At 58.3% G+C, this 17,672-nt stretch overlaps 1 protein-coding gene across 19 annotated transcripts in view; it reads right to left on the reverse strand.

Moving 5' to 3' along the window:
- Positions 1–17,672, reverse strand: part of KIF1A (kinesin family member 1A) — a 41,354-nt gene that overhangs the window by 3,379 nt on the left and 20,303 nt on the right. For 4 of the 19 annotated variants that reach the window (XM_032119375.1, XM_032119370.1, XM_032119374.1 and 1 more), the window contains 28 exons: positions 17,446–17,539; positions 17,186–17,334; positions 16,851–17,029; positions 16,626–16,763; positions 15,541–15,801; positions 11,936–12,054; positions 11,764–11,849; positions 11,328–11,466; positions 10,637–10,805; positions 10,211–10,301; positions 9,714–9,832; positions 9,480–9,535; positions 9,039–9,147; positions 8,845–8,911; positions 8,669–8,753; positions 8,221–8,326; positions 6,227–6,253; positions 4,774–4,797; positions 3,243–3,357; positions 2,873–3,006; positions 2,668–2,729; positions 2,412–2,557; positions 1,947–2,159; positions 1,721–1,798; positions 1,297–1,421; positions 1,017–1,163; positions 707–899; positions 512–630 (listed from right to left, as the gene is read on the reverse strand). In XM_032119375.1, the coding sequence (XP_031975266.1) occupies positions 512–630; positions 707–899; positions 1,017–1,163; positions 1,297–1,421; positions 1,721–1,798; positions 1,947–2,159; positions 2,412–2,557; positions 2,668–2,729; positions 2,873–3,006; positions 3,243–3,357; positions 4,774–4,797; positions 6,227–6,253; positions 8,221–8,326; positions 8,669–8,753; positions 8,845–8,911; positions 9,039–9,147; positions 9,480–9,535; positions 9,714–9,832; positions 10,211–10,301; positions 10,637–10,805; positions 11,328–11,466; positions 11,764–11,849; positions 11,936–12,054; positions 15,541–15,801; positions 16,626–16,763; positions 16,851–17,029; positions 17,186–17,334; positions 17,446–17,539 (3,350 nt within the window). The remainder of the gene's footprint in view (positions 1–511; positions 631–706; positions 900–1,016; positions 1,164–1,296; positions 1,422–1,720; positions 1,799–1,946; positions 2,160–2,411; positions 2,558–2,667; positions 2,730–2,872; positions 3,007–3,242; positions 3,358–4,773; positions 4,798–6,226; positions 6,254–8,220; positions 8,327–8,668; positions 8,754–8,844; positions 8,912–9,038; positions 9,148–9,479; positions 9,536–9,713; positions 9,833–10,210; positions 10,302–10,636; positions 10,806–11,327; positions 11,467–11,763; positions 11,850–11,935; positions 12,055–15,540; positions 15,802–16,625; positions 16,764–16,850; positions 17,030–17,185; positions 17,335–17,445; positions 17,540–17,672) is intronic. The other 15 variants (XM_032119376.1, XM_032119373.1, XM_032119368.1 and 12 more) reach the window with 10 other exon arrangements.

Genomic DNA, 17,672 nt, shown 5'->3' on the forward strand with positions numbered 1-17,672 from the left:
GACTGAGCCAGTTAGGAAACCTCGCCTGACTCTGTGAGTGTGGTGAGTGTAGGAAATCAAGCAAGGCCCCTGTCGGCTCACTGGAACCACCTGCTGTGAAGGGGCCTCAGTCCCAGCTCAGGTGGGGCATGTGCGACTTCCAGAGTGGCTCCCGGATGGTCAGACAGGAACGTTTCCTTAACATTCTCAAAAACTCTGTGAGATGGTCTCAAGAACAGTGACAGGCCAGTGTCCCTGCCACCAGGCATGGATGTTGCTTTGAGCTCAGCACAACAACACCTCTGTACCACTTGGAATCTGGCCGTAGACTGAAGCATTTAAATGTGGATGAGCTGAATTCAAAATTAGTGTGGTCCAAGTTTTGCCAGCTGAGAGCCTGTCCAGGCACAGCTCTGCACAGGAGATGCTCCCCACACCTGGCTGGGGGCTGCAGCAGGGAAAGCACTGGGATCCTGCAGCCCCCCCAGCAATGGCTTCTCTGCATCCCCCTTCCCCCAGCTGCCCCTGGTACCTTATGGATCCAGCCAGGAGAGGGTTGAAAGCGTAGAGCCAGTCGTGCATGTCTTTGTCACTGCTTGCCTGCAGCAGGATGCCCCGGTGCTCTGTGCACACCGCAAATGTGTTCGGGGTCTGCTAGGGGAGAGCCAGAGCTTAGTCCTTCACTCAGTGGGGGTGTGTGGAGTGGGGCTGGCTCTCAGTACCCTACCTTGAGCATGGCCTGCTGGTCCTCACTGTACTCCACTTGGGCCTTGGAGAGGTTGAGTATGGCCCTCTCGACTGCATCCTTGTCCGAATTGTAGATGTAGACATATGGACGCCGGACCACCACGAAGCGTTTCACCCATCCGTTGGTGTGAGGCTCCAGGAAGTGCAGGTAGCCCTTTTTGGAGACGATGGGACTGCAGAAGGGACCAAGGTAAGGGGTGGGATACAGACCATGAGGAGGTGGCAATGGTAGGGGATGGACACCCTTGCCCGTAGGTGCTCCCCTCGCTGGCTGCCCCAGTTGCTCCTACCTGACTCGAATCTCCTGGATGTCGGGCACCAGCAGACGCTGGGGCTCCTTCTCCTCCTCAGGCCGGCGGGCTGGGGACTTCTTCTGCTCTCCTTCTACCACAGGCTCCAGGTCAGGGCTCTCTGCCCTGGAGGAGACCTGGGGAGGTCTGGGGAAGGAGGAGAGGATGGAATGTAGGAAGAGTGATGGCTAGGGAACATCCACAGACAAGGACCATGTACCAGTGATACAGCTGCTCTGCTTGGGATATGTCACCAGAACCTCCCAGCCAGCTTCTTTACCTGACCTCCATGGCATTGTAACATCCTTCCACCAGTGATGGGCAGGTTGAGGAGGGGGTGAGAGTGGTGACCCCAAGAGCTGGCATGGAGGGGTCTCTCATCAAGGTCACGGACATTTCAGACAGCTGTGGAGGAATGGAGGTGTGAACTAGAGTTTCTGCAAAAAGCCAGGCACATGCAAAGGACCAGGCTCCTGCTCATACAGGGAGAGGCAAGACCCTGGGCTGGCAGGGTCCTCTCCTGTCACAGTCCTGAGAGCCACCAGTTCTGGGAAAAACCTGAGCAAGCAGAGGGAGCAGACACCCCAGAGGAGGCATGACTTGTGCCATAGTGCCCATCTGGCCTCCACCCAGCCATTCCCTTGCCAGCCACACATCCCTCCTTGGCCCCACCAGCCCAGCAGAGCCTGGGGCAGCAGTAGTACCTTGCTCTCGCTGGCGCTAATGCAGACGTGGCTGTGGCTGTACTCCCTGTTGAAGGTGTGCGTGAGCAGGCGCAAGCACTGCAGAGAGAGGAGGAGGACAGTGGGGCATGGGGCACATTCCACCTCCCACTCTTCTTGGGCTTTCTCGTGCCACAACCCCTAGCCACCCTGTGGAAGCCACTTCCTGGCTTCATCCCCGCAAGCTGGGGATGCTGCAGGATGCTACCTTCACAGCCAGCTCCTTCTGCCTCTCGCTGGGGGTCTCAGGGGGAGAGGTGCGGCCTTCAGGTGCCCCGTCGGCAGAGAGTGGGGAGGAGATGCAGGAGGTGCTTCGGGACTCAGAATCCTCACTGGAGCAAGGCGACAGGGTCTCCATGCCCAGGCGCTGGGTCGTCTCCAGCTTCTCTCGCAGTAACAGGTAGTGTCTTGTCTTCTCCACCTGGGCACAGGCACCCAGGCTCAGGGGTGGCCCTTTCCCCCATCCCCTGGCCCCCTTAACTCTATTTACTCATTAGCTTTGGATCTGCTGGGACCTGGCTAGCAGCGATGCACAGGAGTATTGGCAGTACAGCCCCATTCATGCCTCCTCCCACAACCAGGACAGCTGTGACATGCAGGGTGGGGAATCTCCCCAGCACCAGCAGAGCTGTGAATTGCACTATTTCAGCCCGTTTCTAGCCCAGACTCTCACTTCTTGCAGGAGGCTCAGTTTCTCCAGCTCCCACTGATGGTCAAGGATGAGGCTGTCACTGCGGGGCCGCCAGCCAGCCAGGTTCTCCTCTCCCCGGACGTAGGCTACAGAGGTGTCCAGCACACGCCGGCGCCTTCTCTGCATGCCTGTGGGCACAGACACACAGCTGGGGGGACAGACGCACGGCCCCTAACCCAAAGGCCCGGCTGTGCCTCCCTGCCCCAGCTGAATACCCGGGCAGAGGCATGGCACCCACCTGGGCTGCCGGCATCAGCCACACGGCAGAGGCTGAGCTCATAGACTCCTGTCACACGGTTGCTGTGAGCAAAGAGAGATGAGGCATTATTGGCTTTGCCCCATCCCCACACCCCAGTTTTTTCACCCAGGCTGCTGGGATGCCCTGGAAAAGCCCCACTCCCTAGGTGATGGCTCTCCTCTCCCCAACAGGGGCATCCTGGTACCTCTCAGAAGCCCGCAGGCTGCCGCTGCCAAAAAGATTGCGGATGGAGCGTGAGGCAGGAAGCTTGGCATCCCGGGAGTAGAAAACCATGCAGAAGTCTTTGGTGATGACGGCAGGCTGAGTGCAGTTCTCCATCTGCAGTCGGGCAGAGGGAGGCATCAGGGGTGCTGCAGAATGGCAGCCCAGCAGATCTCTCCCACCCCCGTGCCCAGCAGGTTTCAGTTCCAGGGTCCCACATGGCCCCCAAGCACAAAGTTGAACCCTGCACCCCATAAGCACTAGCTAAGGAAGGGCTCACGCTGGCTGCACCCCAACAGCTGGGGAAATACCCGACTTTGTTGATGTATAGTGACCCCAGCCAAGGTCCTTGCCTCGATGTAAGCTGACAGGGTGATGTAGATCTTCTCCCGGTAAGGGGTAACACGGTTGAGCAGCAGTGAGTTGTGCATGGAGCTATCCCACGCCGCCTCAAACTGGTAGAAAGTCCTGCCAAAAAAACCAGCAGGGCCAGTAAAACAACCTCCCTGGAACCCCTGGCAGGCGAGCAAGGAGGTGCCATTGTCCCCCCCACAGCGCTGCAGCAGGCCTGCAAGGACACACAGACATGCATGCGCAGTGGGGACAGATGGGGACAGCCACTCCAGAGGACACAGGCTCAAGGCAAAGGGCACAAGGCATGGTGGGAGGAGGACACGGCACCCTTGAAATGGCCAATGGACCAGGGTTTTGGGGAGGAGGGTCCGCGGGAGGAGTGGGGGGCTCAGATGGGGTGCAGGCAAGGCAGAGCAGGCTAGGAAGGCAAAGGAGGGCGAAGGAGGGTTCATGCCCCACCCCTGTGTTCAGAGCGGGGGTTGCCACCCCCAGTGCACCGGGGCCAGTCCCCACCATCCAGCCTGGGGCACAGCACCTCCCAGTCCCTGCCAGGAGCGGCTGTTGCCATTTGGGTGATGATGGCCAGAAGGGAAAGGAAGGATGATGCTCAGCACTGGGGGTGTGCTGCCAGCCCACCTCTGGGAGCACAGCCCCCCCACCAGCCAGGTCCCCTTCCCCAGGGCTGCCCCTGTCTGCCAGCCCTGGGCCCCAGTGAGAAGCTGGGGACCATGATTTGGTGGCTGGCCCCTGTCAGGCTGTCTCCCCTGGCTCTTGCGCTACCCTCATTGCCAGCCCCATTCCCACTCTGCTGCCTCAGGCCCCTTTGCTGTGTTTTCCACGGCTCCCAGGCTGGGAGAAGGAGCAGGGGACACCTGGTCCCACTCACCCAGGCCTACAGGATCCCAGAGAGGACAGCACAGCTCACCCAGATCAAGAGTGGCAGCTGCTCTCCTTGGGTTGAGCAACCGAGGGTGAGGAAGCAGGAGGCAGCTCCGGTGAGACAGCATGGGGGATCCCCGTTTCACCCCCTGCACCACTCCTGGGCTCCCTCCCGGGTCAGCCTTGGCTTTACGGCACACCCACTCCCCAAAACCGCCCAGAGCTGCTGCGGCCCCGGCTCCTGCCTGAGCATCCTCAGGAAGCTGTGGTTCAGCCATATCTCAATGAGAACACCTCAGCACATCCCTGAAGCAGCATCCAGGTGGCTGAGGAGCAATTTTAACAAGAGCCAGGGCAGCCAGCGGGAGTAGGGAGAGGTTCTCAACTGCAATTTCCCACATGTTGGAAGAAGAGGGAGAGTGACGCTTTCAAAAGGTGTATAAAATACATAAACCCCCCGGCGTGAGACACAGCCAAGGCAAAGGATTGCTTTGCAGACACAGGTTGCCTAAGAAAAGAGCACTCCCCAAGGAGAAGGAGGAGAAGAGAAGCCTCAAGGGAGGGGAGAAAGAGCAAAAAGCAAAGGGAGGAGGCAAAGGGGAAAAAGAGAAAAGCAGGAGGGACCAGACCGAGCAGGTGCGCGTGAAATACCTAGTGTCATTTCCCAGCGAAATGCTATAAGTGGAAGGTGACCCAAGGACAAACACACACATGTACACACACAGAAAAATGACAGGTCAGAAGAGCCCCTCTTGAAGGGACTCGCACATATTAGCACCACTGGCCAAGGGAGCTCCAGCCTAGCTGAACCCAAACTGGGAACCAAAAGGAGCTCAGCGAGGGCAGACAAAGGCTTACCAGCTGGCTTACCAGCCTCCCATCTTCCTCATGGTCCAGCAGCTGGGAAGGAAGCACATGTGCTCTCTTATCCCCTTAACTCTGCCCTTGTGCCATCCCAGGGCAAGGAGCTCCCACTCAGCGCAGTCCCCTGGGACAGTGCCAGCTGGGGGGATGAGATGTCCCACCACCACTCACACAGCAGGTGACTTCTTGGCCCATCCCCTGGTCCACAAGGAAAGCATCACTGTGCTGCGAGACCATGGGCAGCACCAGTGTGAACCCATCTCTCTTGCAGTGGGGGGACTGGATCAGTGCTGTATCCACTTTCCTGCACCCTGGGAGGGGACAGAATACTGCTGCAGGGACAGCTCTGCCCTCAGACATCTCTGAGCAGGACCAGCTTTGAGTTGCTGTAGGGAAGACAACCTTCAGGCACAAAGTTACGTGCCAGGACTCAGGGCACTCCATCCCTTGTCTCCCAGACACATGCCCCTCTTCTTCTGCCATGGGGCACAGTGGTGGGCCCCTTCCCTGGGGCCTCAACAATGCTCCCATCCAGAGGCTGGTGGCACATCCACAGATCTGGCACCTGTCACGCATATGCCAGGCTCACCCAGTGGTTCCAGCTGAAGCCTGCAGTCCCCAAACAGCCACTGCCCGTTTACAGAGGGGTACAACAGTCTGCATGTGTGCCACGTATGCATGTGTGCACCCACTGTCACACCTGCATACAGACACACGCTGCCCATATGCCGCACCTACACCCACGGGACAACCGTGCACGGGGTGGACAGCCGCTGCCACACCAACTGCAGTCCTGCCATCGTTACCAGGTGCCCAGGAGAGGGCAAAACTTCCACTGTCCTCACCAGCCCTGCAGCTACTCCAAGCAGCACCAGGGGCTGAGCTGGGACTGGGGCGGGAGACAATGGAGGGTCTGGCACACTCGGTGCCAGATGCCAGAAAAGATGGGAGAGTAGCAAAGTCAAAAAGCAAGAATAAAACCCAAATCAGGCAATGGAGACGCAGGCGTGCGAGGGGGAGCGGCAGCCAGCCAGAGCGTGGCCCAAACGAACAGCAAAAGGGGTCGAGTGAGCAAGAGGTGCCAGCGCAGGAGGGAGGAGGGATGGGGCATGTGAAGGGATGAGGGGCCGGATGTCCAAGTGCTGCCTCTGGCGGGAGTGAGCGTGCCGAGGCAAGGGGGTAGAAAGAAAGAAAGGAGAGAAGGAGGGGTGGAAAAAAAACCAATGGAAACAAATAATACCTAGGCATATCCGAATCAAGAAACTGCCTGCGAAAACACAAAACAATCACATGGTTAGTGTGGGCTTAGATGGGCAGTAGCAGCTGAGGGAAGCGAGGGGGGACACCAGGCACTGCCCCCTGCGCCTCCGCCCTGGGCGCTTGATGCAGGGATGGACACGTGCTGAAGAGAGAGCTGAACCACTCTCCCAGCCTCCTCCTGAGTGGCTCCGGGGCGCTGGGGAGGCTGCAGAGGGGAAGCCAGGGCTGCTCCAGGCAATGGAGGCTGCATGGCACAAGGCAGCAAAGCGGGGAGCGCAAGCGGCTGGGAGGAGGGTGAAGTGGGCACTGGTTCTGCTCTCTGCCTTCCTTCTGCCTATCCTCACAGCTGCAGGGTGAAGCATGCACATCTGCATGTGGAGTGGAAGTGGGGGGCATTGCGGCTAGTGCCCTGCGGGCAGCTGGCCACCCCCTCCTCCCCTGCCTCACCATGGGCAGGCTCCATGGAATAGATATGGGACAGATATGACACGTGCACCAGTCAGTGCCCCCAGATAGGCCCCTGGTCTCCACGCTTCTCTCCACACCCCAGGTATCCCTCCAGCCTGAGCTGTGTCCCCTTGTCCTGCAGGACCCACAGGGCAGAAGGCAGAGCAGGAGGCGCATCCCTCCTGCCACACTACCTTAGGCATGCCGAAGATCCCATATGGCTGCATCTGGGACCAACCAGAAATCAACCAGATCAGGAGCTGACAAACAGCTGAGCAGCCCCAAGAGTCTGCAGGTGCCACAGACACCCAGCTCCCAGCAAAAAGACCACCACCACTCCAGTGGACTGGGCCCTCCTTGTCTGACCATCCCCACCTGGACTCTTTCTCTGTCCCCAAGGCTGTAACAAAAGTCTCCTGGTCTGACACTTGCACGCGTGCTGACCCCAGGACTCGCCTCTGCTGCCCAGATACTCTGAGCGGGTTGCTCTGCCATGTCCAGGAGCTGCTGCCCTGAGAGTGCTCAGGGTAGCAAATCCTATCCAGACCCCAATCATTCCCGGAGAAACACCCTACCTTGGGACAGGCCTCCTTGGGGCAGTGGTGACCACAAAGCAAATGAAGGAAAAAGTGGTCCCCAGTCCTCACCACCATGTTCCTACACCAATGACCACAATGCACCCAGCCAAGGACCAGTCCTGCTGCTCCCAGTGCTGGCATCGACCATCCCTGTCTTGTTGCAGCTGCCTGCATGCACACATTCTGGCCAGAGACCCCCATCAGTCCCCCAAGTTCCACCAGTAGCCCTGGTGCAGAGGAGAGCCCTGCCCTCCATGCCCACGACTCCCCGTGCCACTGCAGGACTCACACAGGGAGATCTTGGAGATAAAAATCTTCTGGTCCCACTTCTTTCACACCCTGCCAAACCTACAGTGGGGACACCTTTAAGCAACCTGGTCTAGTGGAAGGTGTCCCTGCCCGTAGCAGGGGGTTTGGAATGAGATTATCTTTAATCTCCCTTTCAGCCCAAACCATTCTGTGGTTCTATGACAGCCCTCTGGGATAGGCAGGAAGGGATGAGCATCCCTGAAGTCACCCACACGGGGTGGGAATGGCTTTCCTGCATTACTCACACACAGATAGGGATCTGCCATGGGTGCCAAGTGGCCTTTCCAGCAATTTTGCTGGGACACAGGGCAACTAGCCCCTCCCCTCTAGCCATGGAGTTGGGACATCCTCCAGGCACCGGCACCAACTGCCTCCCTGTGCCAGCCCGTCACAGCCAGCACCAGAGAGCAGGACCCACACATAAATTCCCCGTAGTACCCTCCCCAGTACAGCAAGGCCTTGGGGAGGAGGAGGAAGGGGGTTGGCAGCCCTGTACCCCAAGACCCTGTGCAGCTTCAGAAAAACCCTGCCTCAAGGCAGCAGAAGGGCCAAGAGCCTTCCAAGGGAGAAAGGGGCTGCTATTCGCCCCCTCCATCCCACACCGCAGCAGGGGAAGGGCAAGAAAAAAAGCATCACGCACCGGTCATCCTGGGAGGGGTGGATGTACCCGGAGGAGAGGATGTTCAGGGACAGAATGTTGGGGTCGATGAGTGACTCGTCTGCTTCTGGGGTATTCCGGATTCGACCTGCAAAAGCAGCACAGAGTTGCCTCTGAGGTGACAGGCAGTGGCCCTGTGAGGGTCTCCATGAAGGGAGGGGCAGACTGCCTGCCTGCAGCCCCCCTGACAGGCAGCAGTTGCCCAGCGCTGGCCATTCAGCCCACTGCTGGCCATTCAGCACCAGAGATCCTGGTCCAGCTCCTGGATATGGTGGCAGGGGCTGCCCACACAGTGTCCCAGTGTCACCTGCCAGGCAGCTGCTGCTTTACTATTGCAGGGCAGGAGGGGAGACAAGGCTTAAAGCTCCATGTGTGAACATGGGAATGTGGGCAAGAAACAGCCTGAGAGGAGGAGGCTGGCTTGGCTTACCCACAACCAGCTCCCGTACTTCCTTCCAGCGGATGAGGCTGCCCGTTTCATGCACCAAGGTGACACTGATTCTCCTCTGGATGCCCTGAGACCCACGAGGCCAGAGAGAAGGGACAGTAGTTAACACAGGTCCCAGGAGGAGTCAGAGCTAGGACAGCATCTTGGGCAGAGAGTACCTGATGAAGGAGGAAGGTCCCATGGCATGGCATGCCTCCACGGTGGTCCACAACAGCAGGGATGTAGCTGGAAGAGAGGATTGCAGCATGACACAGAATCCTGCCAGCCTGCCCAGAGGTGCTGAGCACTGGGCAAATCCTCCGCTGCCTTCCTCCCCTCTCCCTCTCCCTCTCCCTTTCCCAGCAGGACTTACTCGCCATTGGCCTCCAGCTCACAGATCTCAAAGAAGACCATCAGGTCGTACTTGCACTGGCAGGGGCCAGCACTGGGCCGAGTCATGGTGCTCAGCTTTGTCGCAGGCACTGCAGTGGGTCAGAAAAGACAGGTAAGAGGTTGAGTCTGCTGCTGGCACTTGGAGTGAGGCATATGCTGGCAGGGAAAGGGCAGAGCAGGCGAGGACCTCAGAGCACACACAGAGCAAGGAACCTCCTCCCTGCTGTTCTGCAGGAGGTGAGATGGGGGCTTCCCGTCTGTTGAGTATTGTGGAAATGGGTGTCTAGAGCTTTCAAGTGCTCTGGCCCATAGTACATTTTGTGGTCCCCCTGGGGTCCTAACTGGTCCCTCTGGAGAAGGGGACACCCACCCAACATGGGAACTACAGGTGGGCACAGGAATAGGAGGCCGGGTTCCCTACCTGGTTTGGAGAGTGGCATCACACGGGGGAAGTGGCGTCGGGATGGCCTCAGAGGGCTGCAGACAGAACCAGCTTGGTTACAGCATCCCCAGGGACCCCCAAACCCAGCCAGGCCCACCCATGCCTTGGGGCCACCCCCCACCACCTGCCCCCTTTCTCTGAGTCCCCAGGCAGCCCACCGCACCAGAAGCCCCTGGCACAGCCAGGAGCTGGGGGTGGCCCAGATGTGCCCACCTCAGGACGTCCTTGCAGAGAGGTGGGAAGGGGTGCTGCTGGTAATGGCCAAACACCTCAAACACAATTGGCTGGCTCTTGATGTATTCGATGAAAGATTTTGTCACCTCCACAGCAATCTAGAAGCGAAAGAGCTGCTGAGCCACTGACAGTGCAGTTTAGCTGGGAAAGGGGATAGAGCCAGCAACAGCACCTGGCATGTGGAAGGGTGTAAGACTGCCAGTCCCCTGCATCCCTCACCCACTCCACCCCCTATTCAAGGATGCTCTTCCCACCAAGACCACTGCTGTGAAATCCCAGCCTTTCCAGGTGGATGACAGTGGCTTTTGGTGTTTCCCCTGCATGTCCACCATGGCTAAGGCTGGCTAAGCCGGGTAGCTGTGAGGGGCTGGGAAAGCCAGGAGGAAGCTGCTTCCCTGGGAGAGGATCCGGCCAATGGTCCTGCAGAGACCCCAGAAGCTGCAGGGGCAAATGGGTGTTGGAAGAGGGGTACGCACATTTTGGACATGATAGAAGCCCAGGGGTGGCCCTCGTCCTGTGTTCTTCAAGGGTTCTGTTGAAAAGGCCTCGTCATGGCGATGGATGAAGCTGTGGGGGGAAGGAAGGTTGTTCAGGGGCTGTGGGATGGGGACGTGCTGGAGCAGGGAGGGGAGTGAAAGCGAGGGACCACAAGAGCCTATTCCCCCTGGGGCTGCTGCCTGTACCTTTGGCTGGCACAGGACTCCCTGAAGCTAATGGCAGTCTCTCCCTGCCTTTTGCCAGTGACTAAACAAGTGCTTGGGCAGATTCCACAGCCCTTGGTTTTGCCTCCTCATCCACAAAGGGCTCAGAGGTGAAGGAAAGTTCCCAAATTCACCGCGAGCCCCCAGGTGATGGCTGGAGCATGGTGGAACAAGCAGGGCTGGGGGGCACTGGGGGCTCACTTGAACTGGCAGAAGATGTCTGCATATTCTGCGGAGATGCTGGAGGCTTGCAGGACTGTCACACGGAAAGTGAAGATGCTGCCCAACTTCAGGTGATCCAAAGCCACCTCCAGTGGCCCATCCGGTGCAGGCTTCTCTGGGCTGTCCAGAAGAAGGTCCTCTGGGGTCACTGCAGGGAGAGGGAGACCCTTAGCAAGGCAGGGTGTCATCCCCTCAGTGTTAGGAACATTTAGGAATAATGTTGAGATGCTGGAGCGTGTCCAGAAAAGGGCAACAAGGCTGGTGAAGGGCCTGGAGCACAAGTCCTGTGAGGAGCAGCTGAGGGAGCTGGGATTGTTTAGCCTGGAGAAGAGGAGGCTGAGGGGACACCTGATCACTCTCTGCAACTCCCTGAAAGGAAGGTGTGGACAGGGGGAAGTTGGTCTGATTGAGCACTGGAATGGGCTGTCCAGGGAGGTGGTGGAGTCACCGTCCCTGCAAGTGTTCAAGAAAAGCCTGGATGTGGCACTCAGTGCCATGGTAGTTGACAAGGTGCTTTCAGGTCATAGGTTGAACCCAATGAACTCAAAGGCTTTTTCCAGACTAGTTGACTCTGTGATTCTGTCTGCCACTGGAGCAGTGGGCTGTCAATGAGGGTGCAAGAGACTTGGGTTCAGGGGCCACTCCCAAACTGCCTGTCACCCCTCCTCACCTGCGCACGTGTTGTTGTTGACTTCATCGGCGGACGGACCCACGTCGCTGACCTGCCCCTGACCTTCGACTATGCGCAGCTCCTCCTGAGAGGTCCCCGAGCGAGACATCCCCACAGCTGGGCACGACTCTGACTGGAACTGTGCCGGGAGCAGGGTTCAGGGATGCTGGTGGTCCCCAAGGGGGTCCCGCTTGTGCCACCGCCAGCATCCTAAACACCCAGGCACTTCTCTCTCACCCTATGGCAGCCCCGTTGGGACATGGGCGAGAGCAGGATGCACCAGTGGGTGCCTGAGGCCTTGGTCTGCCTGGGGGACCAAGAGCACATTCCCTTCCCTCCACCTCTAGGAGCCTGGGGGTCTCCGTGGGGAAGCACTGAGGTGGCAGGCAGGGGTCGGGGGTCCACGGGCATCCACCAAGAGCCAGCCCCACCTTACCTTCTCAAAGTGTTGGTCATCAAAGGAGATCTTGGCTGTCCCTGATTGCCGCACACCAGAGCCATAGTCAGGGGCTTCTTCATCCGCTGAAGGAGGAATGGGGGTGAGCCAGCGCAAAGGGTGCAGGGGATGCAAGGGCACATTTTGTTGGGGGGGGGCGGTTCCCTCCTACCTGAGATGGCCTGGACAGCCACACGCAGGAAGCCCTTCACCTCGCCCTTCTCGCTGACGATGGCCACGCGGTGGACCAGGGGCACGGGGTAGAGGAGGTTGCTCAGGTAGACAAAGGCCCTGCCAGAGAAGGGGGGGACACACAACAGGGGGGAGAGCGGTCACTGCTCCCACCCATGAGTCCCCAGGCACGGCTGGCGTGGCCGGCAGCGGCCGGGATCCCAGGTCACTGCTCAGGGCGCGACCGCAGCGCTGCAAAGCAAAACTAAAGAGAAGGCAGCCAGGGCCAGGCGAAGGGGCTGGGGGCAGCGGGCAGGCAGCGTGCCGCGGGCAGGAGGGTGGGCAGGAGGGTGGCACACGCCATGGAAAACACCACAGAACACACCAGACTTGCAGACCTCTCCGACTGTCACCTCCATGGCAGGCAGGAGGGGAGAGGGCTGCGCTGGTGCCACCGTGAAGCCGTAGGGCAAGAGGACCTTCTCTGTGGTAGAGAGCTGGAGAACTTGGGCAGAAGGTACTGCAACATGACTAGGGGCCAGCTGCGGAGTCACCACAGGGAGGACAGGGGCAAGACAGGGGGAAGGAAGGGTGACAAGGGAGATGGAGGCTGTCAGGAGTGAAGGAGGTGAGAGGACAAGGTCCTGGACCTCCAGAGGTGAACCTGCTTGGGGTTCCTGGCCCTGTCTCTGCCCGCAGTGTTGCAGGCCGCTGGGAGGGCGGCTGCGTGGTGTGGCTGGTGGCATCAGGTTGTGCATCCCCCCTCCCCATCCCTTCACACATATGGCTTCGGGGTGCCGGGCCACCTGCCAGCACATCACAGGGATGGACGGCATGCCAGGCAAGTCTGAGCCTCCCTGCTCTCCTCTGCAGCATCCGGGTCACCGACGCTACCATGGCCAGAGTCCAACACGATGGCTGCACCATGTCTCTGTCAGCACTTCTTGTCAGGTCACTGCTCTCTGTTTCTCAAGTGTTTTGGGTCCTCTTGCTGCCTCCCTCCACCTCACTGCCAGCTTCCAATGGTCATCCAGCTCTGGCCATGGTGGCATGCTGTACCCTCCGCAGTGACAAATCACCTTTGGCGCTGAGCTCCCTGCCAAGAGGTGCAAGCTGGCAGCGGTGGGGTGCCCGGCACCTCTCCCTGTGACACCCATCAGCATCCTGACGTGCCGTGTCATTGGCTGTTGTGGGGTGGGATGGTGCTGGGGGCTGGCCAGGACACCTCTACTTCAGGAGGCTCCCATGAGGGTTGCATCTCCAGGTGGCCGCTGTGCTGCTCAGGGCATCCCAGCCTCACAGAAATCTTCATATTCAACGGCACCCCAAAGTGCCCAGGGGGCTCTTGCAGCCCTGCACTTGCACCCCAAGCCCCAAGTCTGGAGATTCCCCCTGCTCTGGTGACTCCTATTGACCTTCAACTGCTCCTGGAGGCTTTTTCCACTCAAAGCATCTCAAAGGACTCAAGTTGTGGAAGCAGGTGATGCCAAATCATTATCTCCTGATGGGCCCGTCTCAACCCATCTCTTCTCAGATGCCACTGGGAACAAATGGTCGGAGCTGCCAGGGCTTCCCAGCAGGACCTCACGCTTGGGGCAGAGCCCTGTGACCACAGGGAACCCTCAGAAGCACAGGGTGTGCGCCCACCCACCCAAAATCACAGGGCAGCTGGTGTGGAAGCGGAGGACTGGAGAGGGCAGGGAAGAGTGGGAAGGAGGTGGGGCAGGCAGGGAGGAGGGGGACGAGTGTGTCACTAGAGGAAGGAGGGCAGGGACACTAACCACAAGATTGGTGAGGTGCAAAGATGGCATGCTCAGATCAAAGAAAAGCCTTTCCAAAGGAAGACAAAAGTGAAATAACCCCAATTTTTGCTTAAGCTTTGAAGAGATAGAGCCAGCAGCTAAAAAAAGAAAAAAAAAAAACCTAAAATAACCAAAATAAAAAAAAATTGAAGAAAGAAAGAAAGAGAGAAAGAAAAAGAGAAAGCGAGAGAGAGAGAGTGAAAGAAAGAGAGAGGGAGAGAGGGAGAGAAAGAGAGAGAGGCAGAAAGAGAGAGAGAGAGAAAGAAAGAGAAAGAAGGAGAGAAGGAAAGAAAGAAGGAAAGAAAGAAGGAAAGAAGGAAAGAGAGAAAGAGAGAAAGAGAGAAAAAGAAAGAAAGAAAGAAAGAAAGAAAGAAAGAAAGAAAGAAAGAAAGAAAGAAAGAAAGAAAGAAAGAAAGAAAGAAAGAAAGAAAGAAAGAAAGAAAGAAAGAAAGAAAGAAAGAAAAGAAAAAAATCAAAGACAAGGATCCAATCATAAACCAATCCAAGCACACTTCACAAGAAATGTGGCCGGCGGAGCTGCTGCGCGGGGAGCCAAACCCAGGGCAGACTCAAAAGAAGTCAGGAGGCACCGAGCTCTGGGGAACATGCCCCCGGCATGGAGTGGGGCCGCTGCCACAGGGCCTTATTTGGTTTTTTGAGGTGCCCTTGAGAGTTTTGGGGTTGTTTTGATATTTTTTTTCTTTTAAATAAGGAAAAAGGAAAAAAGAAAATAAAAGGGGAAGAACCCAGCTCTTTCGGTCTGAGGCTGCAGGACTCTTACCCCACCTCCACCCTCTCTGCCTGCTCTGGTCCCTCCTTCCCACCACGCTGCCTGGCTCTGGCACACCAAGAAAGAGGAGCCCCAGCTCACCCCAGCCAGGGAGGTCCTGCCTGAGGCAAAGGCTCTCAGAACATCTCCTGGTGCACACCCCCCTGGGAAAAGCCCAGAGGAAGCTGGCAGCTCCGCATACTGTTCTAGGGATGGGCAGATGGCTCCAGGTTTGGTGGCACAGCCAGGTTTGGGGCAGCTGGTGGGCTACTCCAGGCCAAGACTGATGGAGCCCAAGGGGGCCTCCAGTCAACAGGTATGAGTAATCAAAATTCTTGTCCTTGGCTCCAGCTACAGAGGAGCTGGAGCCTACACCCAGGTCCCCACAACCTCCCTGGACATCTCCTATGCCAAGCTGGCAGGTATGGCCCCAAGCCAAGCACTGGCTAGGGCTGGGAAGAGCAAACACTGCTTTTGGCACTCTGTCCTGCACCTGCCTCTCCATTCACTCCCTTCAGCTTCATCCCCCCAACCACCTGGGGACATCTAAGCCTCCAAATTCAGGGGGGCTCACACTGACCAATGCAGCCAGGATAGCCAAGCCAATGCCAGAGGCACACAGGGTTTTGAAGTGCCTGTGTGCCCCCAGCCAGCGGCACCATAGGGTCATCCCAAGCCGGGTGGCAGGTGGTCCTTCCTGGGACAGAAATGCCCAGGACCAAGACCCCCAGGGGTCTCCCCCAATTCCTTCAGTGATGGAGACACACCAGAGCTCCCCTTCTCAGGGGCTCCTCCCAAAAAGGTACCCATATAAAGGAAGGCACCATCTGCCTTCCCCTGCCATCCCTTGCCACCACTATGCTTCTCACAGCCCTACCTCATCACCCTGCCAGGCACCCGGGCTTGGCGGCAATCCCAGCCGGCCACCCCCTGCACCTCCGGGATGCCCCGGAGGTGGGAGTCGTGTCCAAAAGCAGTTCCCTCATGCGAAAGAGCTAGGTCCTTCCCGGCATGCTCTCCTAAAACCTCACCAACCTTCCTACTAAACTGAACAGGGGGAAGCGGTCGTAAAATGGATCCCGGCCATCACACAGCGGGCACTCCGGAAAGATGTCTTCCTCCAGGTCCTCCTCCTCCTCCTCCTCCTCCTCCTCCTGCCCCTGGTGCTGCTCGTCAGCAGGCTCGGTGATGTCGGAGTCGGGGTTCGAGAAGGTAGGGGAGGGGGTGAGATCAGCCATGCGCTCGCTCATGCATGTGTTGAAAAGAGGAGAGCTGTTGCAGCCAGAGATATCTGAACTAAGGTTAGTACAACAAGATAGAAGACATGTTAACACCAGCTGTTCCAAACAGAAAGAACAGGAATTTTGCTTTTTTGTTTTTTCTTGGTTAGGTTTTGGGATGGGTTTTTTGTCTGCTTAAATCAAGGGACATTGGGAACAAAGACCTGCCCATCTGGTGCATCTCTAAAGCTACCAACAGCCAGACAAAAGAGCAACCCAAGAAACCAGTGTGAATGCTGGGGACTCCCTTTCCTGGCTTTGCAGGGAATGCAGGGGCAGAGCAGGTGGCACAAGGCTCGCCACTACCCCTGCTGCTGGAGAGAATCCCTCCACGTGCTACAGCACGGGGGAATGCCTCCAGGCCACGCAGCTCAGCCCCCTGCTCCCCCTGCCCTGCCCCTGCCCCAGCCTTCTCCAGGGTGGCCCATCTTCATTACTGGCACTGCACCCTTCCAACCAGTGTGCAGGAAGCGCACGGAAACACGCGGCACATACTGTACAGACAGATGCTCAGACACCAGCGCGTGCACAGGGACACATGCCCACCGCGGTGGAGGTCACAACGGCACAGGCTCTCTGCCTGCTGCACAGCCACAGCCCCCGCATCCCCCAAGCCTGGAGCCCGTGGCTCTCAGCACTGGGTTATGGCAGGCAGCGGCAGCATTGCCAGCAGCTCGTGGGTCCCTCGGGGTGCTGGCAGCCAACACGGAGGAGAGGCATCACACCGCAGTCCCACAGGGGGATGAACGCCCCGCACGTGGCGGGCAGCGCTGGCAGCGTACCCTCCTGCAGGACTATCTATGGGTCCCAGCCACGCTTCGAAGGAGCCAAAGCGCTCACCTGCCGACCAGCCTGAACCAGGGAAAGCGGTCGTAGAAAGGATCTCCGCCAGTCACCACATTGTCACAGTCCTCAATGACACTGGAAGGCACTTCTGCTGCTCGGTCATACATCTCACGCATCAGGTCCAGGCGCTGCCTGCAGGGAGAGGGGACGCCGATGGTGACAGTGAGACACAGGGCTGTGGGCACCCAAACCCTCCTGGCACAGCCATCTCTCACCCACCTCAGCTTCTCCAGGGTCCAGTAATGTGTTGCCCCGTTCTTCTGGTCCTGCACCTCTACAGCCACAATGGTCCGGGGGAATGGCCTCTTCTCCCGGTCCTTGGCAGCATCGGGAGGCAGCAGGTCAGGAGGGAGAGGCGAGTACAGCGTGTCCGTGAGGAGCACAAACTGGAACTGGACCTGGAGAGGGGCAGAGGGGGTGGTGAGACACCTGGGAGGGTGGAGGGCTTCATGTGTTGCCTCTGGCGACCCCTCCTCAGCACTTCCTGGCTGCCTGTTCTCGTGGCCTCTGCTGTGGGTGCTGCAGTGAGCCAGAAAGAAGCCCAGCCAACCCACCTTCTTTTTCAGCTCCACGCTGATGGCATTGGCTTCCTTGAGGAAGATAGCGTTGCCCCAGAGCAGGTCACGGAGGGAGGTGAACTGGTACCACTTCCACTTCCTAAAGGCCCAGAGGGCGAGCTCGAATTCCCTCTCTGTCCATTGCACTGTGGGGACATGGAGGGAGAGTCACCACACTACCAGGACATCAACCCACAGTTCACTCTTCATGCCCCCACAGAGAGTATCAAAACCTTGTGGTGGCTCCCAGCCCTCACCTTCATCCTCAGGTTCTTCCTCCTCCTCATTTGCCTCAGGGTAATACCTAGAATCCATCTGCTTCTGCAAAGCCTCCAGTTTGCTCTCATAGTCCTGGGGGAAAGAGGAAGAGAGGTGATGCAACCCACTGGTGTGACCTTCCTTGATGCTGCCACATCGCACTCCTCTTCCCTGCAGGAGCACAGCCCCCTCCCTCCTCTGGATCAGTGTTTGTGCTGACAGCTCC

This window comes from Corvus moneduloides, chromosome 10 (assembly GCF_009650955.1).
Source record: "Corvus moneduloides isolate bCorMon1 chromosome 10, bCorMon1.pri, whole genome shotgun sequence".
Taxonomy (NCBI): domain Eukaryota; kingdom Metazoa; phylum Chordata; class Aves; order Passeriformes; family Corvidae; genus Corvus; species Corvus moneduloides.